Below are 25,296 nucleotides of genomic sequence, written 5' to 3'. Positions count from 1 at the left end.
GCATTAACTTCAAAATCTTTGCTCAGTGTTGAGAGGGTTTCTCTCTTCCAAGCACCAGACAGATAATTCCACTGACAGGCATTAAAAAGGCATAAATGAACCGAGAAAAAGTTACCAGCTACCATCTCCCCTGTTTGGGGGTATGTGGATTGCACCAAGACTTTTAACTTGATTAGCAGGACATGTAAAATCCATAATAAAGGGAGGGAGAACAAAGGGCAAACAGAGACATATATAAATAGAAAGTGGTTTCATCAGTTTATTGCTTTTTGCTGCCATTTCACAGAGTGTCAAGTCTGCACAGACTACCATGGAGAACAAGGTTTTACCACAAGCCATAAAACAGGCAGGAAATAGAATCCTACATCCACACAATTTGCAATTCTGACAGTAAATACAGCATCTCCAAAAGGCTATGGGCATTTACATTACTCAACTGATTGTTTTTAAGTTGCTGAACAAAACAAAGTGGTGAGGGTCAAGGTGCTCAGAAACACAGACTTGTGGTGTATTCAAGATATCCTCCAAACACACACATTCTGAAATCTTCCAAAATTTCATTAATACTAAATGAAATTAAGGTATTCTGCTTCCAGTTTTAAATACCAGGAGAAAATAGTTACCACATTTTAATATATTAACTAAAGGCCTATTTGTATAAAATTCTTCACATATGAAATATTTTTAAATTAAATAACATACTTACAAAAAAAAAAAAAAAAAAAAAGGAAAAAACCCACAAAAAACAAACAACCAAACAAAAAAACCTAGAAATTTATTGCTAGTATAAAAATTAATGCTTTTCATGGAGGAGGAAGCTAAATTAATATTATTGCTATGAACACAGACAGTGCCAGACACAAGAATTCCTGATTTTCAAATTTGTTCAGCCGCCACAACTGACTTTAAAGGATGTGTAGACATGTGGGACTTAGGAAAGATGAGGTCCAAAACTTTTTTCAGTTATGCTTTATGATCTGATGTCCTTTTACTGCCTCCTAGTATAACAGTAAGCATCAGTCTGCTGCTCCTGCATTGTAACATTATCATTCATTGCATTTTATCTCCATGGAATAAAATCCCAAAACACAACCACCCTAATCTTGTATTTTCACACAATTATTTGTAAAATTTGGAACTACAACTTCATTTGAATCTTTGGCCATAACACAGTGGGAACCTTCACCATGTGAAGAGTCCATGACTATGAACCATGTTTCTGGAGCAACCTTTGATTGATTTGTTGACAAGCTTTCACATACTGTAGATTGAGTAACAACACGCCTTAGTGTAAACAGTCACACCTGATACTCTATCAATAACAAAAATATTAACATAAAAACTTGCTTACAGATTTGCACAGCCCAGTGCCTTTGCAGCGCACTGATTTCCACCCCCAAGAACATACATCTATAGCTCTCTTTTCTCTTTTTGTTTCTTAAGTTTGCTGGTTTCAGCAGTTATCTACATTGGTATTAGATTATGCTACTTTCTTAAAGTGATTTTCTTCTTAACTTATACACTCACCCAATTACTGATTTGGAGGAAAACCAAAAACTCTACCTCTCCAATTAAATAGTCAATACTGGACTTCACAAGGGTTATCAGCATTGCAAACTATTAAGGTGACAATATCTATAATTAATTACCTAAGAATCATAAAACTGTAGCCTAGTCAGAGATTTTAGGATTGCTAAACAATTGATACAAACTAGTGTTTTATAGAACCAGCAATTCCCAAGTCACTCAAAAAATAAATTTTAAAGAAGGGGCAGATTTTGTATTAATGCTACTTCTTTAATTGGGGTAGCTGAATCCTGCTGCAAATCTTCTAGTTAGAAACATTTAGGAGGGTCTTCAGTAATGGAAATAACAAATGACCTGGTTTGGGTTAAAGCTTCCTCCTGTCTAAATCCTCTCCTAGAGTGCCCTGGGCCCCAAAAGCGCTTCACAAAGCAGGATTCTAACCTAAAACATTAACACATCAATGGTTTTAATATCAATCATGAACATCAAAGTATTGACTACTCAGTTATTGCCACAACAATTCCTATTCCTTGAACTCCACTCCTACATTTGTCCTTCACCCCCCAAAAAATGTATTAGCAAAAGAATATAAATATTTGAGGAGTAAATGCAATGCTCAAGTTCAAGACATGAAAAGACTTGAGAAGCATACGCCTTTCTTTTCATGGCATGCATGAAAAGGAGTCAAGACACCCAAGAACTGGATCAACAAAGACAGCAGATCAGGGGAAAATAACTCTTGTACACTGTTGGGGAATTCAGGCCAGCCATGTGCATTCCATATGCATCTGAAAACAAAAACCTGCTTTTATTCAGACAACTTGAAACATTAAATACTTTAAATGGATGTCTTTCAACTCTGAGTAATATGTACATAGCTATTCACAGAAATGTGCAAAGCAAAATCTGACAGGGAAATTAATTTAAAAGTCCGACAAGCTTGAACACGACATTAAAAAAGGCAGCAGGGACTCCACGTCCATTTCACATACACTTTAAAGAACTAAAGAGAGGGAAAGGGTTGATCCAGCTAAACCTCTGGAAATGTAACAAATCCCATCCATGCTGCAAGTCAGTCACTAGCTGTCTTTGCTGCAGAACTCACAGTGAATCCCTCCAGTGAGGTCTTTGATAACTTTTTCTTTGATCAGTTTTTGCAGGAATTTTGTTTCACCCGTCACATTGTGCATCGTTTGTTCTTTCATGGCAGCCATGCAGAGGTTGTTGTAATAGTGCAAAGGTGCGCTGGGCTGATCCAGGTCATATCCAAATCCTGCTAAGCTCACTTCATCACATAAATGCGTGGCCAGAACAACTGCTGTGACCCCAATCGTAGGTACGTTCTAAAAAGGGAGAAAAGTGAAACTTGCTCATTTCAAACATATTGTCCTTTACCAGGTTTATAAACACTTTATACAATTTAATGACTGTGTCTATTCCCTCTCCTCATTTAAAACTGAAATCAATTGAAACTACAACTAAAAATCAATTCAACGATCAAGTAAAACTAAAAACTCCAGGGCAAAATACTGACACAATTTAAGTATTTGGCTTTTGGCTGTCAACACTTTTTTTTTTATTGTGAAGGCAAGATGCCCTAACACTGTGTAGTTAAACTGCAAGTGAACCTTCACTTCAAACTGTCAAACAACTCCTGACACAGAGTTAAACTTGACATTTCTTGATGTACACTTATTTAAGTCTTGAGCAACAACAGCCTTTCTAACAGTATTCTTCACAATATGACTTTTTTTTCACTGAAAAACCCATGAAGAAGGCAAATTTACTATAGTACCATTAAGAGACTCTGCTTGGTATATTATGCAATTTTGATAAATGTGAGAAGATCCTTCAGGTATTTGTGCAATAATCTCAAGCGCTTTCACATGTAAAAAGATGGTGGTTAGTCAGTATTTTTTGTAGTTTGAGACAACTCGTGACATCCAATTTCTCAAAAACACAATTAAAGTAACAAAAATGCAGTGAATGATTAAAACAGGCAATTCATTACCCTGTACCACTGCTGGAGCAAAGGACGTGGAGGGAGGAAATGCTCAGCAGCTGCTACTGAGCATTCTCTGGCATACACAGCCACTCCAGCAGCTGGAAGGCTGCTTTACACTGGCCTGGTTTCCAGGCTCTCTCTGCTTTCCCTGCAGCTGGACACACATCTGGCTACAGTTGATGGCTGGTTTAGCTTAACAGAGCCATTCTTAACAGGCTCTCTTAATACTTGAATGAGTTTATGTCTCACTGCAGCTGAATGCCATTTCATGTCAGCATACACAGGCAAAATAGCTCATCTGAACAGGTGGGCTGAAATCTGACTTTGATTTTTTAAAAGAAAATACAAGACTCTTTTGAGAGCACAGTCATTTCCTTATTACCTGAGACCAGCTTTGAAACTGCACAGAGGAAGTAAAAAGCCCAAAACATTTTTCAGTTTCTTATTTTATTTACCTTATATCTTACTGTCTTTTTTTGGAGAAAGGAAACTTCTTACCTTATCCCAACCCCAGAATTTTGATCGAGGCTCAGGGAACTGTAAAATGTCAAAAGCTGTCTCTTTGATAATGACTGGATTCAGAATCCGAAACTGCTTTGACGTGAAAGGAATTGTCTCAGCAACCTCCCTCCAAAAGAAAAATCGAGCCCACAGAGGCTAAGAGAAAAAAAAAAAAAAAATAGTTCAGAGTGAAACTCTGAAACAAACACGGTATACATGTTACAGAATTCACCAGTGACCCTGAAAAATTTAGGAAACAGTTTATAGCTAAGGTGACTTGGAAATATCAGTGTACAGATCAAATGACTGACCCAAAGAGGAAAAGCCTTCAAAGTACCTGGAATTGCAGAGAGGGCAGCAGATGGAAAGTTGTTTATTCTAAATATTTGACAGCACTTTGTCTCCATCAGTCAACACATTTCTCAGCACCCATGAGTTCTTTGGGCTACCCCAGCACAGCTGAGCAGGAAACAGTATTTAAAGAAATGGGGAAGGGAACCACTGTTTCCCACAAACATTAACCAAGTATTCTGAAGCAAGCACTGGATCTAAAACAATTGTGCTCAAGCTCTGAAATGAAGAGCTGTTGTTTGACAGCATCCACCTAGTGATAAATACAAGCCTTCAGAAGAGGATTTACACAGGACTCACAAACCCACATTCTGATCTCATGCCACTGCAGTCAGTTAGATGCCTGCTAATGGAAGAAAAAAATACTTCTCACACTAATTCTACAAGCCTTTCCATGAAATGGGCAACATTAAGCAGATGATAAAACTGATACAGCTGCAACATAGACCTGTATTTTTTAAACAGGCTTGAAGGAACAGCAGCTTGAACTGATCAAATACAGGCTGCAGCACTCCAGTTTTCCCAACCGTGCTCTGGATCAGTTCACTTCAGTACCAGTGCCTGCACAGAAAGCTGAGCCAACTGCCAGCTGAGTATTTGAAAGAAGTAGGGTTGCAGTTCACAGAATCACAGAGTCACTGAAGTTAGACAGGGCCTCTGGAGATCACATGGTCCAACTCCCCTGGCTCAAGCAGACACCTCAAGCCAGATGCTCAGGACCATGTCTGGATGATTTTAAGAAAGATGTCCATAGATATTCAACTTGACAAGCTCCCTCTTGTCCTATCACTGGGCACCACCAAAAAGACCCTGACTCCATCCTCTCTGCACCCTCCCCTCAGATATTTATGTACATTAATAAGATCCCCCACAAACCTTCTCTTCTCTAGTCTAAAGACTCCCAGCTCTATCAGCCTTTTCTCCTGGTAGAGATGTTCCAGTCCCTCAAGCATTTTTTCCTGGTTCATCTGTGTAGCAGCAGACAGTGACGGTCCAGATTAAACAGACCTTCTTATATCGTAAAAATCACAGAATTAAGAAGGGAATTTGGAGTACCTAAACTAGCATAGATCAAATTGTTAAAACTTGACAGGCCTTCTTCTAAATCTCTCTCCGTAATTTTTACTTGCTGAAATTATCTGCCTGCAGACTGAAAGAGCTGGAAGCCACCAATTCACATTAATTTGGAAACATCGAACCCTTCCGTCAGTTCCTTAGGAATCTCAGCACTTCTTTAAATGTTTAGTGAAAAATAAGCAACCTCATAATTTAGGAGCATCAAAAAAATATTCAATTACATGTTAACTCCATGAATGCCCATTGTAGCAGTACAGACTTTAGCTGCAAAAATAATGGACCGGCATTCAGAAATCTCTATTTTGGGTTCTGCAGTCATTTAAACCGAATGTGAAATGAATTCCACTTCAGTAAACACTCAGTATATCACTTAGCCTGGTGCAAACCACTAATATCTCCACAAAAAGGAAATGTTACTGTCAGCACAGGTCTTCAACACAGATGCTGGTCCAACTGTAACTAGGAGACAGAGCTAAAAAAACCCCGCAAGGTTATATAAAAGACCCTCAGCATGACAAACCAAGAAGTTACAGATCAATCAGCTTCTTCAAGCATTAGAAAAGAAAACAAAAAAAAACCACAGGTACATGAGACTGTCACATTACATACCAAGGTCTCATTTTTGACCATGGCTTGAAGCCAGTTGAAATCGACTCTTTTAAACAGAACAGCCACAAACAAGCTTGCAGGAGGATACTCGTGCTCAGAAAGGGGCGCTCCCTCGGGGTAAGTCATCCGTATTGTTGTTTTGTTACCAACATCATCCGTGTAGCCTTGAACTGGTGCATCATTTAACCTGGGGGAAAAGAAACCCACAAGGGAGAAGTATTCAATAAACAGGTTACAATCTCATTAAAATATCAGACACTAAGCAAAAACTTGTTATTTGGCCCACAGATTCTTAACAGAACAGACTACGGTGTTTTCTTACACCCCTCATGTTCTTGCCTCATGCACTCCTCCAGCTCTTATCTTTGGGAGGAAGCCAATTCTATTTCTAGATTAAGTGGCACAAATGCAGAACTTTGGAAAGAAAACCTTTAAGAGTAAAGTGACTAAAGACAGCATTGCAGAATTTCCTATCTATTGCTTTGTGTCAGCCCAGAGAAGCTTAAAAGTGGAAGAAGAAAACACACAAGGAAGTTGCCTGTGTTATCCTTTTCATATATATATTTATATATACACACACTCATGAGTATTCCACACAAAAATCTTCAAATTATCCCTCCAATGCAATGTAATGGATTCTGTGGGTTTACATCATTCCAGCTCACCAAAAACTTCAGATGCTGGCACACTGCTGCCAAGAATGGCATCATCTCCCCCCATGAATTATGCAGAAGAGCTCAAGTCCTCCAAACTTTTCTACATCAATAGAAAAGTCACCTTCATCCTGCCAGCCCTGATTTCAGAGGACAGCTAATGCAAGTTCTCTGCCCCTCCACACACTAACAGATTTGTTTACCTTTGAATAAGGGCCATTGACTCAATGAAATAATCCCTTAATAAGGGGAGCAAGCCTTAGTTTACAAAACAAGTTGGGAAAACACTTGTATTAATTTTATTTGTGACTTTACTTGATTCAAAACAAGAAGGAGCTTTAAACTGTACTGTTCAGAAGGCTTAAATAGAGAGTATGTAATTCAGATGTAAGAAATCATGGCAATCACAGAAAGCAATGACTTAGTAAAGGTAAGGGAAGAGTGCTTTTAAAAAGTGTGTAAGCAAACTGTGTACTGAAACACCAATTAATTTTTATTGTGTTTGAAACAGCTGTTACAAAAAAAATCTTTCAAACAGACATCCAAACTAGCCATGGGGAAGAAAGCAGAGGTGAGTCCTTAAGTACTGAAGTTTAAGATTTGAAAGCTTTGAAATGTGAAGATAAACCCAGTACTGTCTACTTGTCTATGATGTCATTAGCTTCCATCTCGTTTCTGCCCATGTGCATTTTGTACCTGAAGTCCACAAATAATTATACTGAATTCCTTTCTTGTAAACACGACAATTCATTTTGCTCCTAAGACTTCAACTTCCACCAAGTCACAAGTAAATTTTTCAAAACCACTTTCAGAAAGTCTTATAACTTGCATCAATGTTGGAGATATTTTCCCCTTAAAAAACAATGCTGGACTGTAAAGAAATGATGAAGCAGATGGAGTCCTTAAATGGAAAACACATACCTTATAACAATATCAAACTGATTCAGTAAGTGACCCAGCTCTAATCCATGAAGAATTCCACCACTGCCAACAACAACACAACGCTTACAGTGCTTTGACTTCAAATCTTCTGGTAAATCATGCTCAGGTAAGAGTTCAAGAAGATCTTTAAGTTTATCAAAGAACTTGTGAAATCCAAATGGAGGTTCATATTTAAATAAAGCTTCATCTTCATTCATATTTTTTCTTACAAAGGGAGGTATGTCCATGCTGTACTTCTCTGCAAACAGCTTCCCCATCTCTTTCTTCACGTAAGAAGGTCGGCACTGCTCCTGCAGCGTGGCTCTGGCAAATTGCTGTGCCCTCTGAAACAAAACACATGGGATTTCAGCCAGAAACGCACAAAGCCCTCGGAGTGTGGCCCACCAGCTGTTTAGCAAACACAGGGGTTATAAAGAAAGTTTCAGTGTGGAAGTACAGCAATTTTAAAGCATTTACTCAAATGTAGATGTCAGCCAGTGCACGGTGAAAACCTGCAGAGGAATTTCCTCTCCTCTCAATCCCTTAAACCTAGATATGAGGTTTTCTAAAGAATATATTAGGCTAGTAGAAGGGCTAAGTGAAAATGAGCCCTTTGTACTACCATTTGCAACACCAAATTAAAAAAAAAAAAAAATCTAGACATACTTCTACCTCTCCAATTTAGCAGCAAGAGGAATTCCACTCTGCTCAACTGCATGACCTGAGCTCTGTCTCATGGGAGGATTCCACCAGAGAACACATCCACTGGGTAAAAGTCCTGTGCAACAGCAGCTGGACCTGCTTACTCATCAGAATGAAGCAACACTTCTTCCATAAATATTGCTAAAGTGCTAATGACTAAAACATGACTTCACAAGGAATGCCAGGTGGGGGTGTTTTGGGCCTTCCCTCAAAGACTGGTGACCAAAATAAGAGACCACAGTTCCATATTGCATAAAAAGACTGAAGTGACAGACAAAACTAGACATCGATCCATCTCATAATAAAAACAAAACACTCTTAGTGTACATTTTTGGAAATCTGTAGTGGCAAGCTGCTATCTGATGTAAAAAGAGAAATAGCAAAGGTATTACTTTTATCAGTTAAGATAAAATCCTGTTTGCATCATATCTTTCCCAATCAACTCTGTTGGTCTTTCCTCCACTGTAATTAAAAAAACCCACGAGCAAACACAGGGGTCAGAGAGACAAGATTCAAATCTACTGCTAATAGCAGTGTGTATCTAAGGGAACAGGGAGGGAAGTTCTGCTGCTGTTTTTTGGGGTTTTTTTAACCAAGATTGACCTACAGAACTTCCTCTACCACCATTATGAAGGTTTCTGCATAAACACCACACTGGGCAAAGAATGACTGAGCAACCTCAGGATGTACTTTCTGAGACAGCACTAAACACAGTCCACGAAGTCCTCAGGTTAACTTGGTTTGTGTTTAATCTTCAGAATCAAGAATATTATTGAAAAAAGGGGAGGCAAAGAGGCTCAGAAGGGGAAAGATATGCACTGAAGATGATGGCAAGAGGGAGAGGATGTACATGCAGTAATGCTAAGATGAGACTATCCTAAGCCAGGGTTTCTACTGGAAGTTGCCTTTTAGGATTGAGACATTCAAAGACAGAAATATAACAGCCCTAAGCCAGGCAAGTTTTGTTATAAAGTGCAAATAGGATAAGCAGCAAAGGTTTTAGTGGTGTCTGTCCCATGTCTTTAAAAGCTGCATGTAAAACTGTAGCTAAAATAACTAGCTGCTACCCTGAATGAATAAACTAAATAAAAGCTGTACCCTCCTGGACATTTGCCCTGTGATTCCAAAAACATCTGAGCAACTAAAAGGCAGTGAAGACTGGGAAACTGGCTTAGGTGAAATTAAAAAAAAACAAAACAACAAAAAGCCATTTGGCTTAATATGTTAGGTTCGGGTTGTTTTGGGTTTTTTTAATATGTTACTTTTCATTTGCTTCAATCTTCTAATCACCAGTGTCATCTGCAATGACACAATGGGTTGATGACACATCCATTTCAAATGTTAAAGCCACAGTTACCTAATTTTACCCCTAAAAACTCAGTTTCTCTATGTGTTTCTGCTGTCACTTTACAAGAACAAAAAACAGTATGTCTATGGCATGAAATGAAACAAAATATACTTCTGCTCAACAGAATTTCAGCATTCTAGCTCTTTGTTGTAAAGCCCAATAACTCTTGTATTGCCAATTAATAACTTTTTTCAAGCCGAATGGAAAAAAAAAAAGACAAAAATTACCAACCCTTATACGATCGAGGTCCACATATGGCATTTGTGTTCTGTCACATTCCTCAGGGCCAAAATGTAACTTGAGGATATAAAGGAGGCACCCTCCAACCACAAACAGAGCAAGAATTCTAAAAACAAACAGGACAGTGAGGGGTAGGAGAGAGAAACAAACAAAAAAAATTTCTGATGTTCAATCAACAATTGAATCAGTATTTTTAAGCAATGTTAAGACAGTTGAACTTCATGTGAATATCTGCATTTGAATCAAACAAAAAAAACCAACCCCTATTGCTTTGTTCAAGTCTTGTATAACTATTCAAAGTTATCTGCAGGAAAGTGTGAACACATATAGATGCCTAGATAAGGAAAATGCCTGCATCATATACTTTAAATGCATCTCTGATGAGTCAAATAATTCTCCTCACATAATGAAACCAAGAGTGACTTTTTTTCTTCTTTAAAGGTCATACTTTGGAAATACTTTGGAAATATTTCCATGCAAGCTGAAAAAAAAAAAAAAAAGGCTGGAATTTCAAATTGCATGATTTTGGGCCAATGGCCAGCACTGAAACAAAACTTTCAACTCATTCCCAGGCCAGAAGGCAGAACTTAGATGCTCAGGCTGAAAAGCCTTAGTTACTTACACCCCAAAACACGCAGCAGAAAAATTCCAACCAAGTTAAAAACTGAAGAATTTAGACTATTCATATTTTTGGTCTACAGATTTCTCATTCTTAAGGAATACCACGGTTGATATCCAAAAGATCACTTAGCTCATTTCACATTTAAACCCATCTGTAGAACACTTACATCATTATTTGGTTAAATTTGTGGTTGTTGCTCAATTATGCAGTTTGACCTTTCTTATTGATTTTCATTTCCTCTTGTTTCCTAAGGACTGGGCATTTGTTTCAATGTCTTTAAAAAATGTACAAGTTATCAAGTGCCCAATGCTTCTTGAAACTCTTTCAGGTGAAGTTAATACAGATTTCCAATTTTTTTTTTTTAAGTTTGTACTATATGAACTAATAGAGGCACTCAGTGTGCAGTACAGGCTGCAAACAAGTGACCACTGGAAAAGCAGCACTGCTCTCACATCTCACTTCACTAAATTACATTTTCCACTGATACATGATCTAAGAGCTTCAGTAGCATATTAGGCTGTAACCTCTGGAGATCAGCCAACAGGCAGAAAGCAGGGGATTCACAGCTGACAAATGAGGCTGGTTTTCCTCCAGAAGTTTATCAAGTATCCTCACATTCAGCTGAGGTTCCACCATTCAGGTTATATCCACCTTTGTATGTAACAATTTGTCTTTGGGTTTTTTAGCTTTAAGACCTAAAAACTCATGTGGCATCACAGGAGTGAACATTTTAAGTATAAAACATGGTCCTGGATCTACATGTGCACACACTCTTCAATTGTAATGTGATGTCAAGTTACAAACAATGGAGTAAGGTTTTTGATATAGCATTCCAGAAGTCTTCATAACAAAATAACTATATGAAAACACCTCCCCAGGATACCCACTCAACATCCACTGGCCTTCCATTCCCTCAGTTATTGGGCTGTACAGAAGTCTCAGCATTGTTATTTATCTGCAGACAAAAAAAAAAGACTGGAAATACTTGTGAGTGAAGTACTAGAATCTCACTTTGGCTAGGGAAAACAGGTACGACAAGAAGTTAGCCTGGCCTCCACAAAGTGTTTTCGGTGTCCCACAGAAAGCTGCGTGCTTAACCCTCCATTCACAGCCTGTGGCAATGCCATGCCTTGATTTCTGCATCCAGTTTGTAACTGCCCAGGCTGGGAGTAGAACAACTGTCCTGTGTGTAGCTGTGACAATGACACTTACTTGCGAGTACCTTTTAAAAACCAGCTTGGTCTTCTCATCTTCATGTGCAGCCACCTTACACCATTGCACAGGAGGTAAATGATCACTTTTCAGCTTCACAGAGTTACTGTCACTCAGCATTGCTGTAAAAAAAAGAAAGAAAGAAAAAGTGATCATAACTTTTGCTGAATTGAAGAAACTTCACAGGACACCCATGGAGTCACAACTGTGTCCCAGAGAAGACTGTGATTCTTAGTAATGGTGCCAGGAATACTGAATTGCTCCTGAGCTCCTTGTGATCAAGAACTCACTCAATTCAGCTGCATCACCAAAACATGATTCTAAAAACATTGCCAGGTGGTTGCATTCTTCATAAGCCTGAAGTCTAATAATTGCCGATTACATCAGTTACTGCCAAACACCTTTATTCGATCTGATCAAACAATCTAAACAATACGCTCAGGATATTCAGGATCCCTGAATCAAAATCAAATCCCTGTGCTATGCTTCCCACTAGGCTTTCAAGGATGCTCTCAGCATGCAGAACCTGTACAAGCCATCCCCACAACAGCAGCCCACATTTCAAACCATCTCCCCAGTTTCCCCAAGGCCAAGCAAACATATCTCATCATCTGGTCTGAAATCTACCACCAACCTCTTCAGCAGCCCCAGCAACAAGGCCAGCAACTTCAACAGCAGGCACCAGAGAAGGTGTGGAGCGAATTTCTTCCTGGCACACTGCAGGACCAGGAGGCTGCCAGCACCAGGGAAGCACAGCAGCAGCTCCCAGCACGGAAGCACCCAGCAGGGCAGCACAGTGCTCCCACACAGATGGGCAGGGCACTGACCATTCGCTGAAAAGAAGCAATCTTGCTCCTCCCACAGTTTCTATCAGCACATTCCAACAATGGCTTTGGGAAGAAAAATGCAGGCTGGCATATCATCTTCTTCCACACTGCTGCCAGTAACCAAAGATGGGAGAATGGAATCCTCACGAAGAGCCCACCCATACGAGCCTGCTGGTTTTCCCAGGGAGAGGGAACACAAGGAAGCGTTTTTCCTGTTCTACCCACCTGAAGCAGCACCCTCTTTGATCAGCCAACCATGGAAAGGTGCAGCCTGCTCCTCAATAGTGGAGGATTTCAGCCCTGCTCTTTCCTTTGATCTCAGTGCTTGACCCTCTCTGCTCTCCACTGCAAAGGCGTTCACCTCTTCTGTTCTCCTGCCAAGAGTTCTGCCACAAGAATTTCTAAAGAAGAGCAAGACTACGAGAAGGCTTTTCTCTGGGGATGATCTTCCTCATTCTCTTTTCCACATCTTTTTCTTGTTTATGGTGATATGACCCATTTGAACCAGCCTCTATTGCCACTTGAAAACACTGTTTGACTGGACAAACAACTGATGTTCTTAAACAGCAGAATGAAGGAGCTGAGGACGCAGAAGTACCCCCTCCAGATATCAAATCCAGACCACTGAAATTTCAAGGGTATCTAATTCAGAAGATGACTCAAAGTCAGTCTCTTTGCACTAATAAATTTGATAATCACAATAGGAGATCAAATGTCAAAAAACACTGAGGATAGGACAAGGAGAGATAAAGATCAACAGCAGCATCTGAGGCCATCTGAAGAGCAGGCAACATTCAAGTCATGCTCTCAGGGTCACATGCAAATAATCACAACCCACAAAACAGAGCAAGGCAGGAAAACCCTGATGGTTTTTGCCAGCAGGAAACTTGACCACTTACCTCAAACAGAAGTAACTTGGTTATTATGGCATCACTAAGAACCTCAAATTCCCTACCTGACTGCATTTACTAATTGCATAGACTCTGAGCTGTCTCATCCATTTGCAGGCCTTTGTTACAGCCCCTCTGAGATCTAAAAGCACTGTAAAATCTGAAATCAGTGCCATCGTGGTTGTCTCGAAACACGGTAAACTGTTCCCTGCTTCACTTATCCAGGACATGAAAAAACAAACAACAAAACAGAGAATTTAATCACCTCAACAAATCCTTTCCAAGTCCAAGTCTTAGTATGCACAATTTTTTTGTTGTTGCTGCGATATAAACAAGTAAGTGTCCGTTTTCATTTCCTTTGCAACAGTTTACTTCAATTTGACTTTGGTCAGTTATGATCATGACAGATGATTCTCAAGTCAATATATATACAGACTAACACATAAGTCAAAATGCATCTGTCTAGCACAGCATTTTTTTTTTTTAATCACCAGGGTTGGATCCTTCACTCTTATTCAAACCAATAAGCCCTTCCACTGGCTGGGATGGTGTAAGAGTGCTCAAAAGAGCAAGACAGTAGTAACAAACACCTTAGAGTGCACCTTTCCCACAGTCTTCCTGAATTAAAAATATTAAATAAATGAATCTGAGTTCGCACAGAGCATCAGAGCAGTCAAGATGCCAGGGGGACCAAAGAGACGCTGCACACACACACCATTACATTCCCTCAGGAAGGGGCCCTGCTACAGTTGTTTCGAGAGCCATAAATGCAAATGTCTCCGTTTGTGTACAAAACACAGCTCAGTAGTATTGCGGTATTACAACCACATTTTGCATTGATGTCTCTATAGCTACTCATTGTGGTGTAATTAGCGAGGACTCTGGGGATTGAAATTTGTTTCATCTACTGAACTTAAGTGATCTGTGCAAAGCTGCTACTAAGGCTAAGTTGTCCATTAATACAATATACTCCAAAGCTTTTTGTGGTGTTATTCTTTTCACCATGATTTACTTTTGTCTCATTGTTATTCTTAAGTAGACATTTCCACACTTGGAGTATTTCAGAAGCAATTCATTTATGACTTCAGGAAGTCTTTTCATGTGGGAATGCTAAAAGCTAAAAAGCAGCATGTAGCGAGTTGTACATAACCACTGCCACGCCCTGGAAAATGCATTTGGTTACGTTCAGCACCTGGATTTACCCAAAGACAAAGCCCAGGTCTCTCAGCAGGCACGGGGACAGGAGCAGACAGCCTGCACATGAGTGCAGGATGATGCACACACCTGCATCCTCACCACGCTCCCATCGAGCCCCCAAAACCACAAACCCACAGAGGCGATGCTTCCACTTAAACTTTCCCCTCTCCCAGTACCACCAGAAGCAGTGGAAACACCCAGCTTTGCAAGGCAGTCAAGAGCAAGGTCTTGCTGCACAAAGCAGCCTTTGAAGTTCATGTAACAAGATCAAGAAGCTTGCAGGGCAAAGCTCCCAGAAAAAGAAACCCAAAAGTCACACTTACATAAAGGAATCATGAATAGCGGGGCTCCAGCAGGAATTGAAGCAGAAACTAGAACTAATGCAAGAACACCCCAAAATTCACCTGCTCACTTCATGCCTCTTCCCCTGAATCAGATATATATAAATTATTTGAACATACTTCCAAAATCAGTAAAGGATAAGGCAAAAGTTACTTGGTTTTGAGCAACACTTACTTCAAGAGAAAGGCTAAGTTGAAAAGCAGAGATGTTTTCACACAAGAAACTTGAGCAAGGCACTCTATTGAGATGTGGTCATTACTCAGTAACAAATTCTGTATGAACTTCCTGTTCTGTGGCTTTTAAACAAAAAAGAAAAAATTCCCACAGATATACTGCAAAACTTCATGCAAGAAGTTAGAAGAGAATAATCAAGAAAACTTAAACCAACTATACATTGGTCTTGCACACATTTGGAGAAAACAGATGGCAAAAAACTGACAACTGCAACATTAATGTCTGTGACAACTTGCAAGAGTTGGGGCCATGAAAAAATTACACATTTAAATCTATCCTCATTATTGACCAAATAGACAATTATTCATTAATTTTCATTACGGTTTTTGAAATGAATACAATATTTTAAGAGAATGTTATTGATTTATGTGAAAACATGAGAAACAGTTCGGTGACATTTACAGTTAGGACTGATTTTGTTTGCTTCTGCAGGACTGAAATCCACAGCAATTAAAACGTAAGGCCTGGGACATTAAAAAAAAAAAAAAGGGAATGCAAGGAATGACTAATTAGGTGGTATCTTTTCTGGGTTATGCTTCAAAGCCAGTCACTAAGCAGAGCCTCTCAACTGGTTCAACCTCTCAACTGTTCAACCTAAGAACATGAAAAAAATTAAATTCTTCATCTTCTGTTCTACTTTAAGATCATCATTATATGCAGAACATTATATGGTTCAAAAATCAGTATAAAATTCTCCCAGTTCCTTCCTACATCCATCCCAAAACCTGTTCAATTCTCTTTAATGGGCAAACCAGTCTTGATCCAGGGAATTTTTAAGTAACAGCATTTTTATCAATTAATACAACTGCTAATCATTAATTCTAATGTTGGAAAGAACAAAATAACTGATGAGTAAACACTCTCTCTTACCAGCTTACCTACTGTGGCACAGGAGGCCCACAAATCCCCCAAGGTGTCCCAACTCAGGGATTCCCTCCCAAGCCTCCATATCAAAGAATGATACCTTCAGATCCTTCCCATGCTTTCAAACATCATCATCTCTTCACTGGAAACAATAAACCAGAAAAAAAGAACATTTTGCAAATAACCTCTATCTGTTTATATAAAACACAATAGACAAATCTTCTTAAACCAACAGTGGATCAAGCCTCATCCCAGTAACAATTAGGGGGGGAATGGTAATGCAAAGAAAAAACTGCTGAAGCTAAGGAGAGTTAGTTGTGCACCCCACTATACACAAAGGACTCCACAGCTACAAGTGTTGTACAGTCAAACTGCTGCCTTACAACTGCAACACAAGGTATTTTTATCCATTCAAAACACTGAGTATTTCTTAACAGAAAACCAATTTGGAAATATATTATATTTTGACATGAAGAATTTGTTGTTAGAAAACAACCAATCTGGAAAATATATTAAATCCTCTAGCAAAAGACACTCCAGAAGTTGCAGTGCAGTAAAGGACTGCCTGGCTTTCATGGAATCATAGGATTATTCAGTTCCAACCCCCTTCCATGGGCAGGGGCACCTTCTACTACACCAGGGTGCTCCAAGCCCTGTCCAACCTGTCCTTGAGAACTTCCAGGGATGGGGCAGCCACAGCTTCTCTGGGCAACCTGTGCCAGGGCCTCAGCACCCTAGGTGTTAATATTTCCTGCTAATATCCAACCTAAGCCCTCTGTCAGTTTGAAGTCGTTCCCACTTGCCCTGTCACTCTGTGCCCTCGTCAAAAGGCCAGGTCATGTCCAGCCTCTTATCCACCATCCAAGTCCTTCTCCTCAGGGCTAATCTCAATCCATTCTCTGCTCAGCCTGGATTTGTGCTTGGGATTGTCCTGACACAGGTGCAGGACCTTAATGGACTTCATGAGGTTAACCTTCCAATGACTTTTGCAGAAGTGAATCCGAACTTTTCAGCTGAATTTTAAACACAGGTTTAACAGATCAAGGAAGCTAACAACCTGCCCAGATGTTGAAATTGGATTTAAAATCAACACAAGGAAAGTAAAATGCCTTTCATCTGAATGGCCCCATTTGTCCATATTGACAAAATACTCAAGAAAAGTGGGGAAAGAAGAACAACAGACAAGTTATCCCAAAGGAACTGTGTCTCACTGGAAAATCTCCTTCTATGACACAATGAACACTGAAATACCTTCTTAAAGGATTTTTTTCAATGGTACCTGACAAAAATCCTTTAAAACCACAAGCATAAGGAAAAATTCCACTGATATTAATGATCAGAGGGAAGCACCATCCTACTACTTCCTATCACAAGACAGTGAGACAGCATCTGGGGAGCTGTTGCAGATTAGGGACTAACATCTCACCAGAGGAAAAATGTGAAGCTAAATTTAAAAATTAGAGACTTCTGCCAATTATTTCTTCATCTACCACAGCAGATGAAATCCCACAGTAAAGCTGGCACTTTAACATATTTAACACTTGAAAAACTTTCTTGGAATATCATCTGCTTAGTGCCTATTACTATTAAATGAAAAAAGCACTTGACATCTGTTTTATTGAACAGTCAGTTGTTGTGGTTAATTGAAGAATACATCTGTGATGGCAGAGAAAAGTTTAGCCTATAATAGGGTTATAAGCACCTTCAACAGGATATTGATTACATTAGTGCATAATGCATCTTACAAAATGAACTTTGGCCAGAAAGGCTTTTTCATCAGACAGTAAAAATTTAAAACAATGCTGTCTGTACGACCTGCAATTCATTCAGTCAAGATCCATCTCCTCAGAAAATGAGAACTTATCACTGAAGCCTATTTATGTGCACACAACTGGTAAAAAGTAAAACAAGGAGCAAATGAGAACCTCAGAGCAGCTGACAGAAACTCTCAAAGGCACCAAGAGGACGACATGTGAGAATTATTCTTCCTGGAGTCAAGGATACCACCAAGCAACATTAGTGTCCTAGAGGCATCATGATTTTTCTATCCTTGCCTTGTGACACTCTACTTGTGTTTTCTTCTAATTGTTTAATGGGACACTCCTACATCCTCTTTGCAACATCAACCGCCAACTCATAAAACCATTAACAACCTTACATAATTGTGTCTACTTGAGCACTCTTTTCCTTTAGGAAGGACACACATAGGCTACAATTTGCTGTTAACCTTGGGTCCTCCAGACAGAAAAATCAAAAGAAATGGTTTCAGTTCAAATACAGTCCAATTATAACTAGAGATTAACTTAACTAGAGATTCTCTGGGTGTAACACCATCACTTCCTCTCAGCAATCATTCACAGGAAGCTGTTTGGACATTAACAGTGCCTGCTAAAATAAAATTACTGGGAAAGAACTCAAGTTTACTAAGGTCCTAAATGACAGTTCCATGTTCAAAACAGGGGTATTCTCTAAATTTCATATCTGCCTCAGCACCCTCTTCTCTAGTCAAACTTTGCAGGCTTTTCTGTGAAAAAGAAAAGTTTTCTTTTTCTTTCAGGTGCTCCCAAGGGAGTAACAGCAAAAAAACATAAATAAAACATCAACAAGATGTGCTTCAACACTTAAGTGTGCTGCTGATGCTTTGTGACAGAGAAAAGCAGCATCTGAATATGGAATTTTTCTGATTCACAAATGAGCCACAGAAAGTCAGTGTCCCAGCCAAGCAGGAAGAAACAAGTGACTTACTGCTGTTGTGACCTGTGTGCTATTAAAAAGATAAGTTTATTTCTTACAAGGGAAGCTTTAGACCCTCTTGTCCCTTTTCGTTTCAGAGCAAATCCCAGTTTTCACTTCCATACTGCTTGTGTATGAAACAGTGGCTTGCCTGCTCTGGATGTTCAGAACCTGATGTCAGCTACTCCTCAGCATCTGCTGAAACCCACAAACACGCACAGTGAATGAGCTGCAGCATAACAGCAGGCAGCTGCTACTCAAAACCCCGCTTTTGCACATTTCCCCTTTCTCATCCTCCTCCCCAGGCCCACAGATCCACACTTGAGGAAGCACTAAACCACCCAGCACTCAGAGGAAGCGCAACACCAGCCAGGAAGGGAGGAAGAAAGCACAAGTGCACCAGGATATCATCCATCACCAGCTGGGCGAGCTCATCTAGCACAAGTGGAAGAGATTTCCCTGCAAGGAAGGCAAAACAAATTAGGTCTTTCTCCTTATATAGGAAGTTTGAGGAAAAAAAAAATCTTCCCTAAAAGAAATGGTCTGAAAAGGCAGGGTATAGCATTAATCTTTACTGGGCTAAGGGATCAGCAGACTTGCACAGCCAAGATGTTTCATATGACATCTGAATTATACAGCAGAATAGCACCAAACTGGTAGTCATGGAACAATGTTAGTAGTACAGCAGCACTTTCACCACACTATCATCTAACATTCCAAGACATCGTGGTAAAATCACACTTGAGCTTAGAGAAGCAAGAGAGGAGGATGCCAAAAGTGTCCCATAAAGAAAAGGCAAAAAATAAAATTGCAATACAGCAAAAACCATTGCTGTAAACTATTTTAATTAAGTTCTGAACCTAAGACTTTAGGACCTAACAGTCTGCAGAGCGTGCTGATGGGATGGGTAAAGGAAGAGCCTCTCCCAAGAAGAAGAGATACTTTGGCTTGTCCAGCTTCCCAAAACAAGAATTGAGAGTTTGTCCTTAGATACACCAGACATGTAAACACCAAAGCCTAAACCAAACCTTTCAAACAAAAGCACAATGTTAGCACATGGGAGAAAATGGACATAAACAGAGACTATGGGCTAAAGATTCCTGAGCAGCACAGGAATAGCCTTCCCATAGGAGTAATGGAAAGTAACAGACCACACAAGCTTTAAGGAAGTCTTTAATAATTTATGAATGACATTAGCAGTGAAAGCTGCTTGTGACAGGGAGGACTCCTCCATGATCCTGAAGTCCTATGCCCAGTTATAGTTCTGTGGTTTTGAAGCACTGGATGTGCCTGCTGGGGATGCTTTAACCTGTTCTCTTAGACCAAGTTTCATTCAGATTCACAAGTAATTTGAGAATTACACCATGACAAGTTTGAAACATTGTCTGGATCTTTTTCAGTTATTTAGCCTTTATTATAACTCAGGAACTACTGAAGTCTTCCAGGGTCTCTTAATCTAAACAAACAACCTGCCCACCAAATGCTCTAACCCTGCAGCAGTCTTGACACGTTTCGCATCTGATGCATGCAAAGCAAACAAAATTGAACATTTTTAGCCCATTCTCCTCAGTAAAAGGAAGTTTCTGCACTTTGTCTTCCTACATCCTGCTCCTAACTGCCTGTTAACCAGAGGGGAGATAAGCTCATTTCTCATCAACCCCTAAAAACCCTCATCCACGGAAGCAGACAGTACACCAAAATGCTTTCGTGCACTAACCCTCCAGCTGCGTTTTGACCTCTTAAAAAAAGTTCTCTGAGTTTGGCTAGCAGAGAGCTTAGGAGATAGCTCGAGGTTTCCTGCTGCACGATCCAAAAGGGAGATAGTAACCTCACTGCAGCATAACAGATGGAATAACACAGTCTGCACGGAAAACAACACCTCTAAACTGAGTTGCGCAGTCCCATTGTAAGCCCCAGTTTAAAAACACGTATCCACTTCAGAAGCTTTATGAAGCACTTATGTCAACGAGTTTTCTTTAGAGAAATAATGAATATACATCTTTATCTACCCTTTTCCCCAGAATGAGACAAAGCCAGTCATTCTCCACCGCAGAGCTGTTTACATCCAGCAATTTTATGAACATTTCCTAATCGTTTCCCTAACTAAAGGGAGCTGCAAAATAAACATCCCTCGTCCAGCAGGCTTTTATTTTGATCTTACCTACTGAAATAGGAAAAAAAAAAAAAAAAAAAAGCAAAACAAGTCTCAGCACAAAGGGGGGGGGAAAAAAGGAAACTCTTTTTAGTGAGTAGTGCTGAAGCAAATAGAAAGGTTTTGGCAGTAACAGCAGAAGCCGTATCTGGTTTGCATTTACATCACTCCAAGCATGAAAAGACAGAATGCCTCACAAAACGCCTATCGGAACCCGCAGAGAAGCAGAAGCCTGTAAATTTTACCCCAGAGGAACAACTCAAGACAGCCGCAGCTAAGACATCGTCTCCCTTCAGCCCAAGGCAAACACGACTTCCACCGCCCGTCTCCTCCAGAACTCGCAGCCCCCACCTCCCCATCCGCGCTGTTCCCCGCTGGAAGGAAGGGAGAGACCTGGAAGCTCCGGCGCCGGGGCACATCCTGCAGACCGCTCCAGCCCAAGCCCGCAGGCCCCGCGCCGCCGCATCGGCCTGTGCCGGCGCTGACCCCGCTGCGGCGCGGCGCGGTGCGGTGCGGTCAGGGCGGCGCTCGGCGGCCCCGGCGCAGCGAGGCGCGGAGCGGAGCGGCCCCGCCGCAGGTAGCGGCGCCGGCGCGCGGGCGGGGGCGGCACGTGGCGGCGCGCAGCCAATGGGGGCCGCCCGCGCTGAGGGGCGGCCGCGGCGGCAGCGCTGAGGGGATGCGCGAGGGCCGCGGCCCCCGCCCCGCCCCGCGGCTTGTGTGCGGTGGCGGTGTCACAAATAAGAGCTTTCTTCACCTTCTCCCCCCCGGCTCCCGCCGCGATTAATCGTGGGTTTGGGGAATTTCCCACACGCACGCACAGCCCCCCCCCCCCCCGCAGCCAAGAGACCCCCGCTCCCGCTTCTCTCTCCTCATGTCCGCCGCCTCATCTCGCTGCCGGTGCCTTCACTCGCCCTCTGTGGACAAACGAGGTCGAGCCCCCCAAGTGACAGCGTTTTAGCTGATTTTATTGTGCCTTAGACTCCCAGGAGCTTTAGTGCGCCAAGGCTTTCAGGCCTCTCCTCGGCTGTTTTAGGAAATCATCGTTTTTGTGATCCGAGACACCACAGAATGTGTAAAGAAAAAATGTCTGATTTAGTTGTAGCCTTGTGTAAGCGGCTGCTTGACTTGCAAGGGAGGGGAAACGACCTTGCAAACCCATTTGACCATGGCCTTAGAAGTCAAAAGTTGCACCACCAAATAAAGAGCTTGAAACCACTGGAGCAGAGCGAGGAGGCCTGGGCGCCGGATGCGGGAAAGCTGATGAAGCAGGAAAATGGATTAAGTCATTACAGTCTGTGTGATGCTAGGAATTTTTTTTTTTTTTTTTTAATCTGACTTATTGCTATGGTATCTACAAATTGTTCTCTAGCCTAGATGATTGATGCAAAACAATCAGCGATTCCAAGCAGAGCAGCTGCTAATTATTAAGTGCTGGTAGTACAGGGCATAATGCACTGCAGAGGCCATGTCAGGAGAGACAGGGGAAAAGCTTGTCCTTAAAGAAGGTGGGCTAAAACTGTCTCTGAGGTGCCATTCTCAATTAAAAAGGAGGGATATGGTTCAATGAGAAGAACTGCCCAAGGAGATCTGAAAACAACCAACATTTTCTGGCCTGTGTATAAATGTTCCTTCGCTGCAAGAGATGGATGAGCGCATGTCCTGAAGCAGGATAGTTTAAACGCTTTCAAATTTCATACAAGATAAACAGAGATATGTTTTCTATCCTTATAATGGTCACTTCTTCACAGTTCCTGTTAAACTACACCTGTTGTTTTCTACAGTGGATGAGATACTGCTTCTCTGTTCTGTCAGCTGTTTGATGGTTTGAGTTGTAGTCCGGGCAGATCCTTGACCACTTTTGGTATGATTCAAGAGAAAACATATACGAATTAGAAACAAAATATTCCCTGCTCTATTATTTCAGCTGTTGGCACCATTGAGGATTAGCTCTATAGTTCTCCCCCCTAACTGCAAGCAACTGTTCATTAGTTTGGACTCTCAGATGAATCCAGATGTAAATAAAGATCCCAGCTGTACAGCCAGGCATGCACAAGGGTGTCACAGTTCCTGTCACACTGGGCTTTGGCCAGGAGGCAACCAGGCTTTGCAAGCAGCTGCAGCAAAGATGCACTATGCTCATTATTTGAAAGCTGATAGGAAAAGTGAACAATCAGTTTTGATACATGTCATATTTTTGAGGCAGGATGAAGCATGACAGTGGATGAGTGATGCTGTATTTTAAAGACAGCTTAGGAGGATTCTCCAATTAGCAGTTAATTCTGTCAATAAATAAGATAAGGTCTCAGTGGATTGAAGTCCCAGAAATAAATAGGGAAAATGCAGTACTAGGAGTGCATCACCAGTCCCACTAACAAGGCAGGGAGATCAGAGCCAGAGAGGCAGAAAACACAATCGTAAGTGACTTCAAGAACTCAAATTAAGTTGGGTAAATGTCACAGGAAGGGGTAGGGGTGGAGCTAACATTTTAGAAAGTATCTGTGACTGCTCATTGGGAAGCTAGAAGAGGAGAACCAATCCTTGGTCCTAAAGAGTGTCATAATATTATTGACAAAGACCCACACTGTATCAGGAACTGTAGCATCCTTGGTTTCAACACCCTTGTAGCACCACTACAAAGAAAATCAGTAGTATTCTGCTTTCTTTTCAAAAACAGAGGAGCAGTATAAAGCAAAACACACCTTTCATTAAAATGGGATAAAAGAAAGGACTTTTAACCTCTGATGGGTTAAGTACAAAATTGTGAGAAGGATACAGAAGGAAGTTTCAGGGTCAGCTTGCAAAAGTTATAAGAAATAATAGCAAGTCTTTCCTAGAACAAATCAGGGAGCCTGCTGGAGTTTGACAGCTCTGTAATGCAAATAGATTGTTCCATAAACAGTAGAAACATCTGGAGAAGATACAGCCATGAAAGAAAAGCTGAATTTATTTTTGCATTTGTGAATGGGATAGATGAGCGTGGGTAAAGTCCAATAATGGGAAGCTTCTTTAAGGGGAATAATTTGGAAAACATGTCTTGGATTACAGTGCAAGTATAAAAGATGAAGGAACACATTAACAAGTGAGTAGCAGCCAACTGCTGAGACCAGATGGTGTTCAACCATGAGTTGTCAAGCAGCTCAGAGACAAAGTGGTTCAGGTACTAACTGCTGTCTCTGACTTCTCACCTGAAGTTAACTTGATGTCAGAGGGGTCTGGAGAGCTGCTCATGCGTCACCAGATTTTAAAAATTATTTTGGAGAAGATTGTAGAAAGTGTAGACCTGGAAGTTCAATCTCCCTGACAGACAAATAAGTAGAAATTATGCTGAAGAACAGAAAAAACTTAGTGGCCGCATAGAAAAGATGACACATTAGGGAAAGTCATTATGGCTTTTTTAAAGCAAATTACAGTCTCAGGAAAGCTTTCTTTGAAGAAGTCAACAAGCTCATGGACCACAAAGATTCAATTAAGTGTCTATGATGGTTTCCAAAAGCAATCAATAAGATTCCTTCCTTCCCCAAAGGGAGTAAAAAACAAGGCTACTAATGGATATAAAACTTGGACAAATAACTGATAGAAATAGATGTCAGTAGTGATTTACAAAATGTGTTACTCATAATGGAGCTATTCAGGGTAGGGCTAACTGAGAAAAACTGAATGACTTTATGTGACTAACAGAGTCAGTGGCAAAATGGCAGATGAAATTAAATGTGATAAATATGAAAGGCTGACATATGAGAAAAAAAAAATCCTGAATTGCACATATATTCAAGGAACTTTGAGTGGATTATTACCAGTGAAAAAAAAGGCTTTGACGTTGTGAAAGGTGCTTCTGTGAGAACATCAGCTCAGCAGTGATCAAAATGGAAATTGAGAACTGTTAAGATAATTGTTAAAATTTTTAAAGAGAGAAATAGAGATTAAAAGTGCCATTGTATCAATCCCTGTTTGCACCTGCATCTTTAATTGCCTGTGCAGTTCTAGTTCAAAAATAGTATGGTAGAACTGCAATAGATTAAATAAAAATCAATAAAATTATCAGAAATAGTGGGAGGACTTTGAAAGGGATCATGGTTGACTCAGCTGGGTTTCTTCAGTCTGCAGGGAAGGGGAGATAAATATCAAAGTCTGTGTAAAATCTTCAGAGATCCAAATAAGAACCAGGAATCCAGACTGTTCATTGATATATCAGACATGAGAACTGAGTTACAGTAAATGAAAGGGGAATTTGAAAGGTTCAAAACAAGCAAGAGGAGATAGTGCTTCATTCAGTCTATAGTTAAGCCAGA

At 40.6% G+C, this 25,296-nt stretch overlaps 1 protein-coding gene across 11 annotated transcripts; it reads right to left on the bottom strand.

Annotated features, from left to right (window-relative positions):
• Positions 1-235: 235 nt before the first annotated feature.
• Positions 236-21,508, bottom strand: ST3GAL5 (ST3 beta-galactoside alpha-2,3-sialyltransferase 5). Of its 11 annotated transcripts, none has more exons than XM_040064583.1 (7): positions 21,401-21,508; positions 11,769-11,890; positions 9,926-10,040; positions 7,645-7,988; positions 6,071-6,257; positions 4,031-4,189; positions 236-2,870 (listed from the first exon to the last, which is right to left on the bottom strand). In XM_040064583.1, exons 2-7 carry the CDS (start codon positions 11,810-11,812, stop codon positions 2,607-2,609), a joined length of 1,113 nt encoding a protein of 370 aa, XP_039920517.1. In that variant the 5' UTR covers positions 11,813-11,890; positions 21,401-21,508; the 3' UTR covers positions 236-2,606. The 11 variants fall into 11 exon arrangements, with proteins under 11 accessions (XP_039920517.1, XP_039920513.1, XP_039920512.1 ...); XM_040064579.1 differs by having other exon boundaries at positions 11,779-11,890; positions 21,401-21,502; XM_040064578.1 differs by having other exon boundaries at positions 11,779-11,890; positions 21,359-21,482.
• Positions 21,509-25,296: the final 3,788 nt, after the last annotated feature.

Source organism: Hirundo rustica, chromosome 5, assembly GCF_015227805.2.
Source record: "Hirundo rustica isolate bHirRus1 chromosome 5, bHirRus1.pri.v3, whole genome shotgun sequence".
NCBI classification, from domain to species: Eukaryota; Metazoa; Chordata; class Aves; order Passeriformes; family Hirundinidae; genus Hirundo; species Hirundo rustica.
This window is presented reverse-complemented; position numbering and strand designations above follow the sequence as displayed.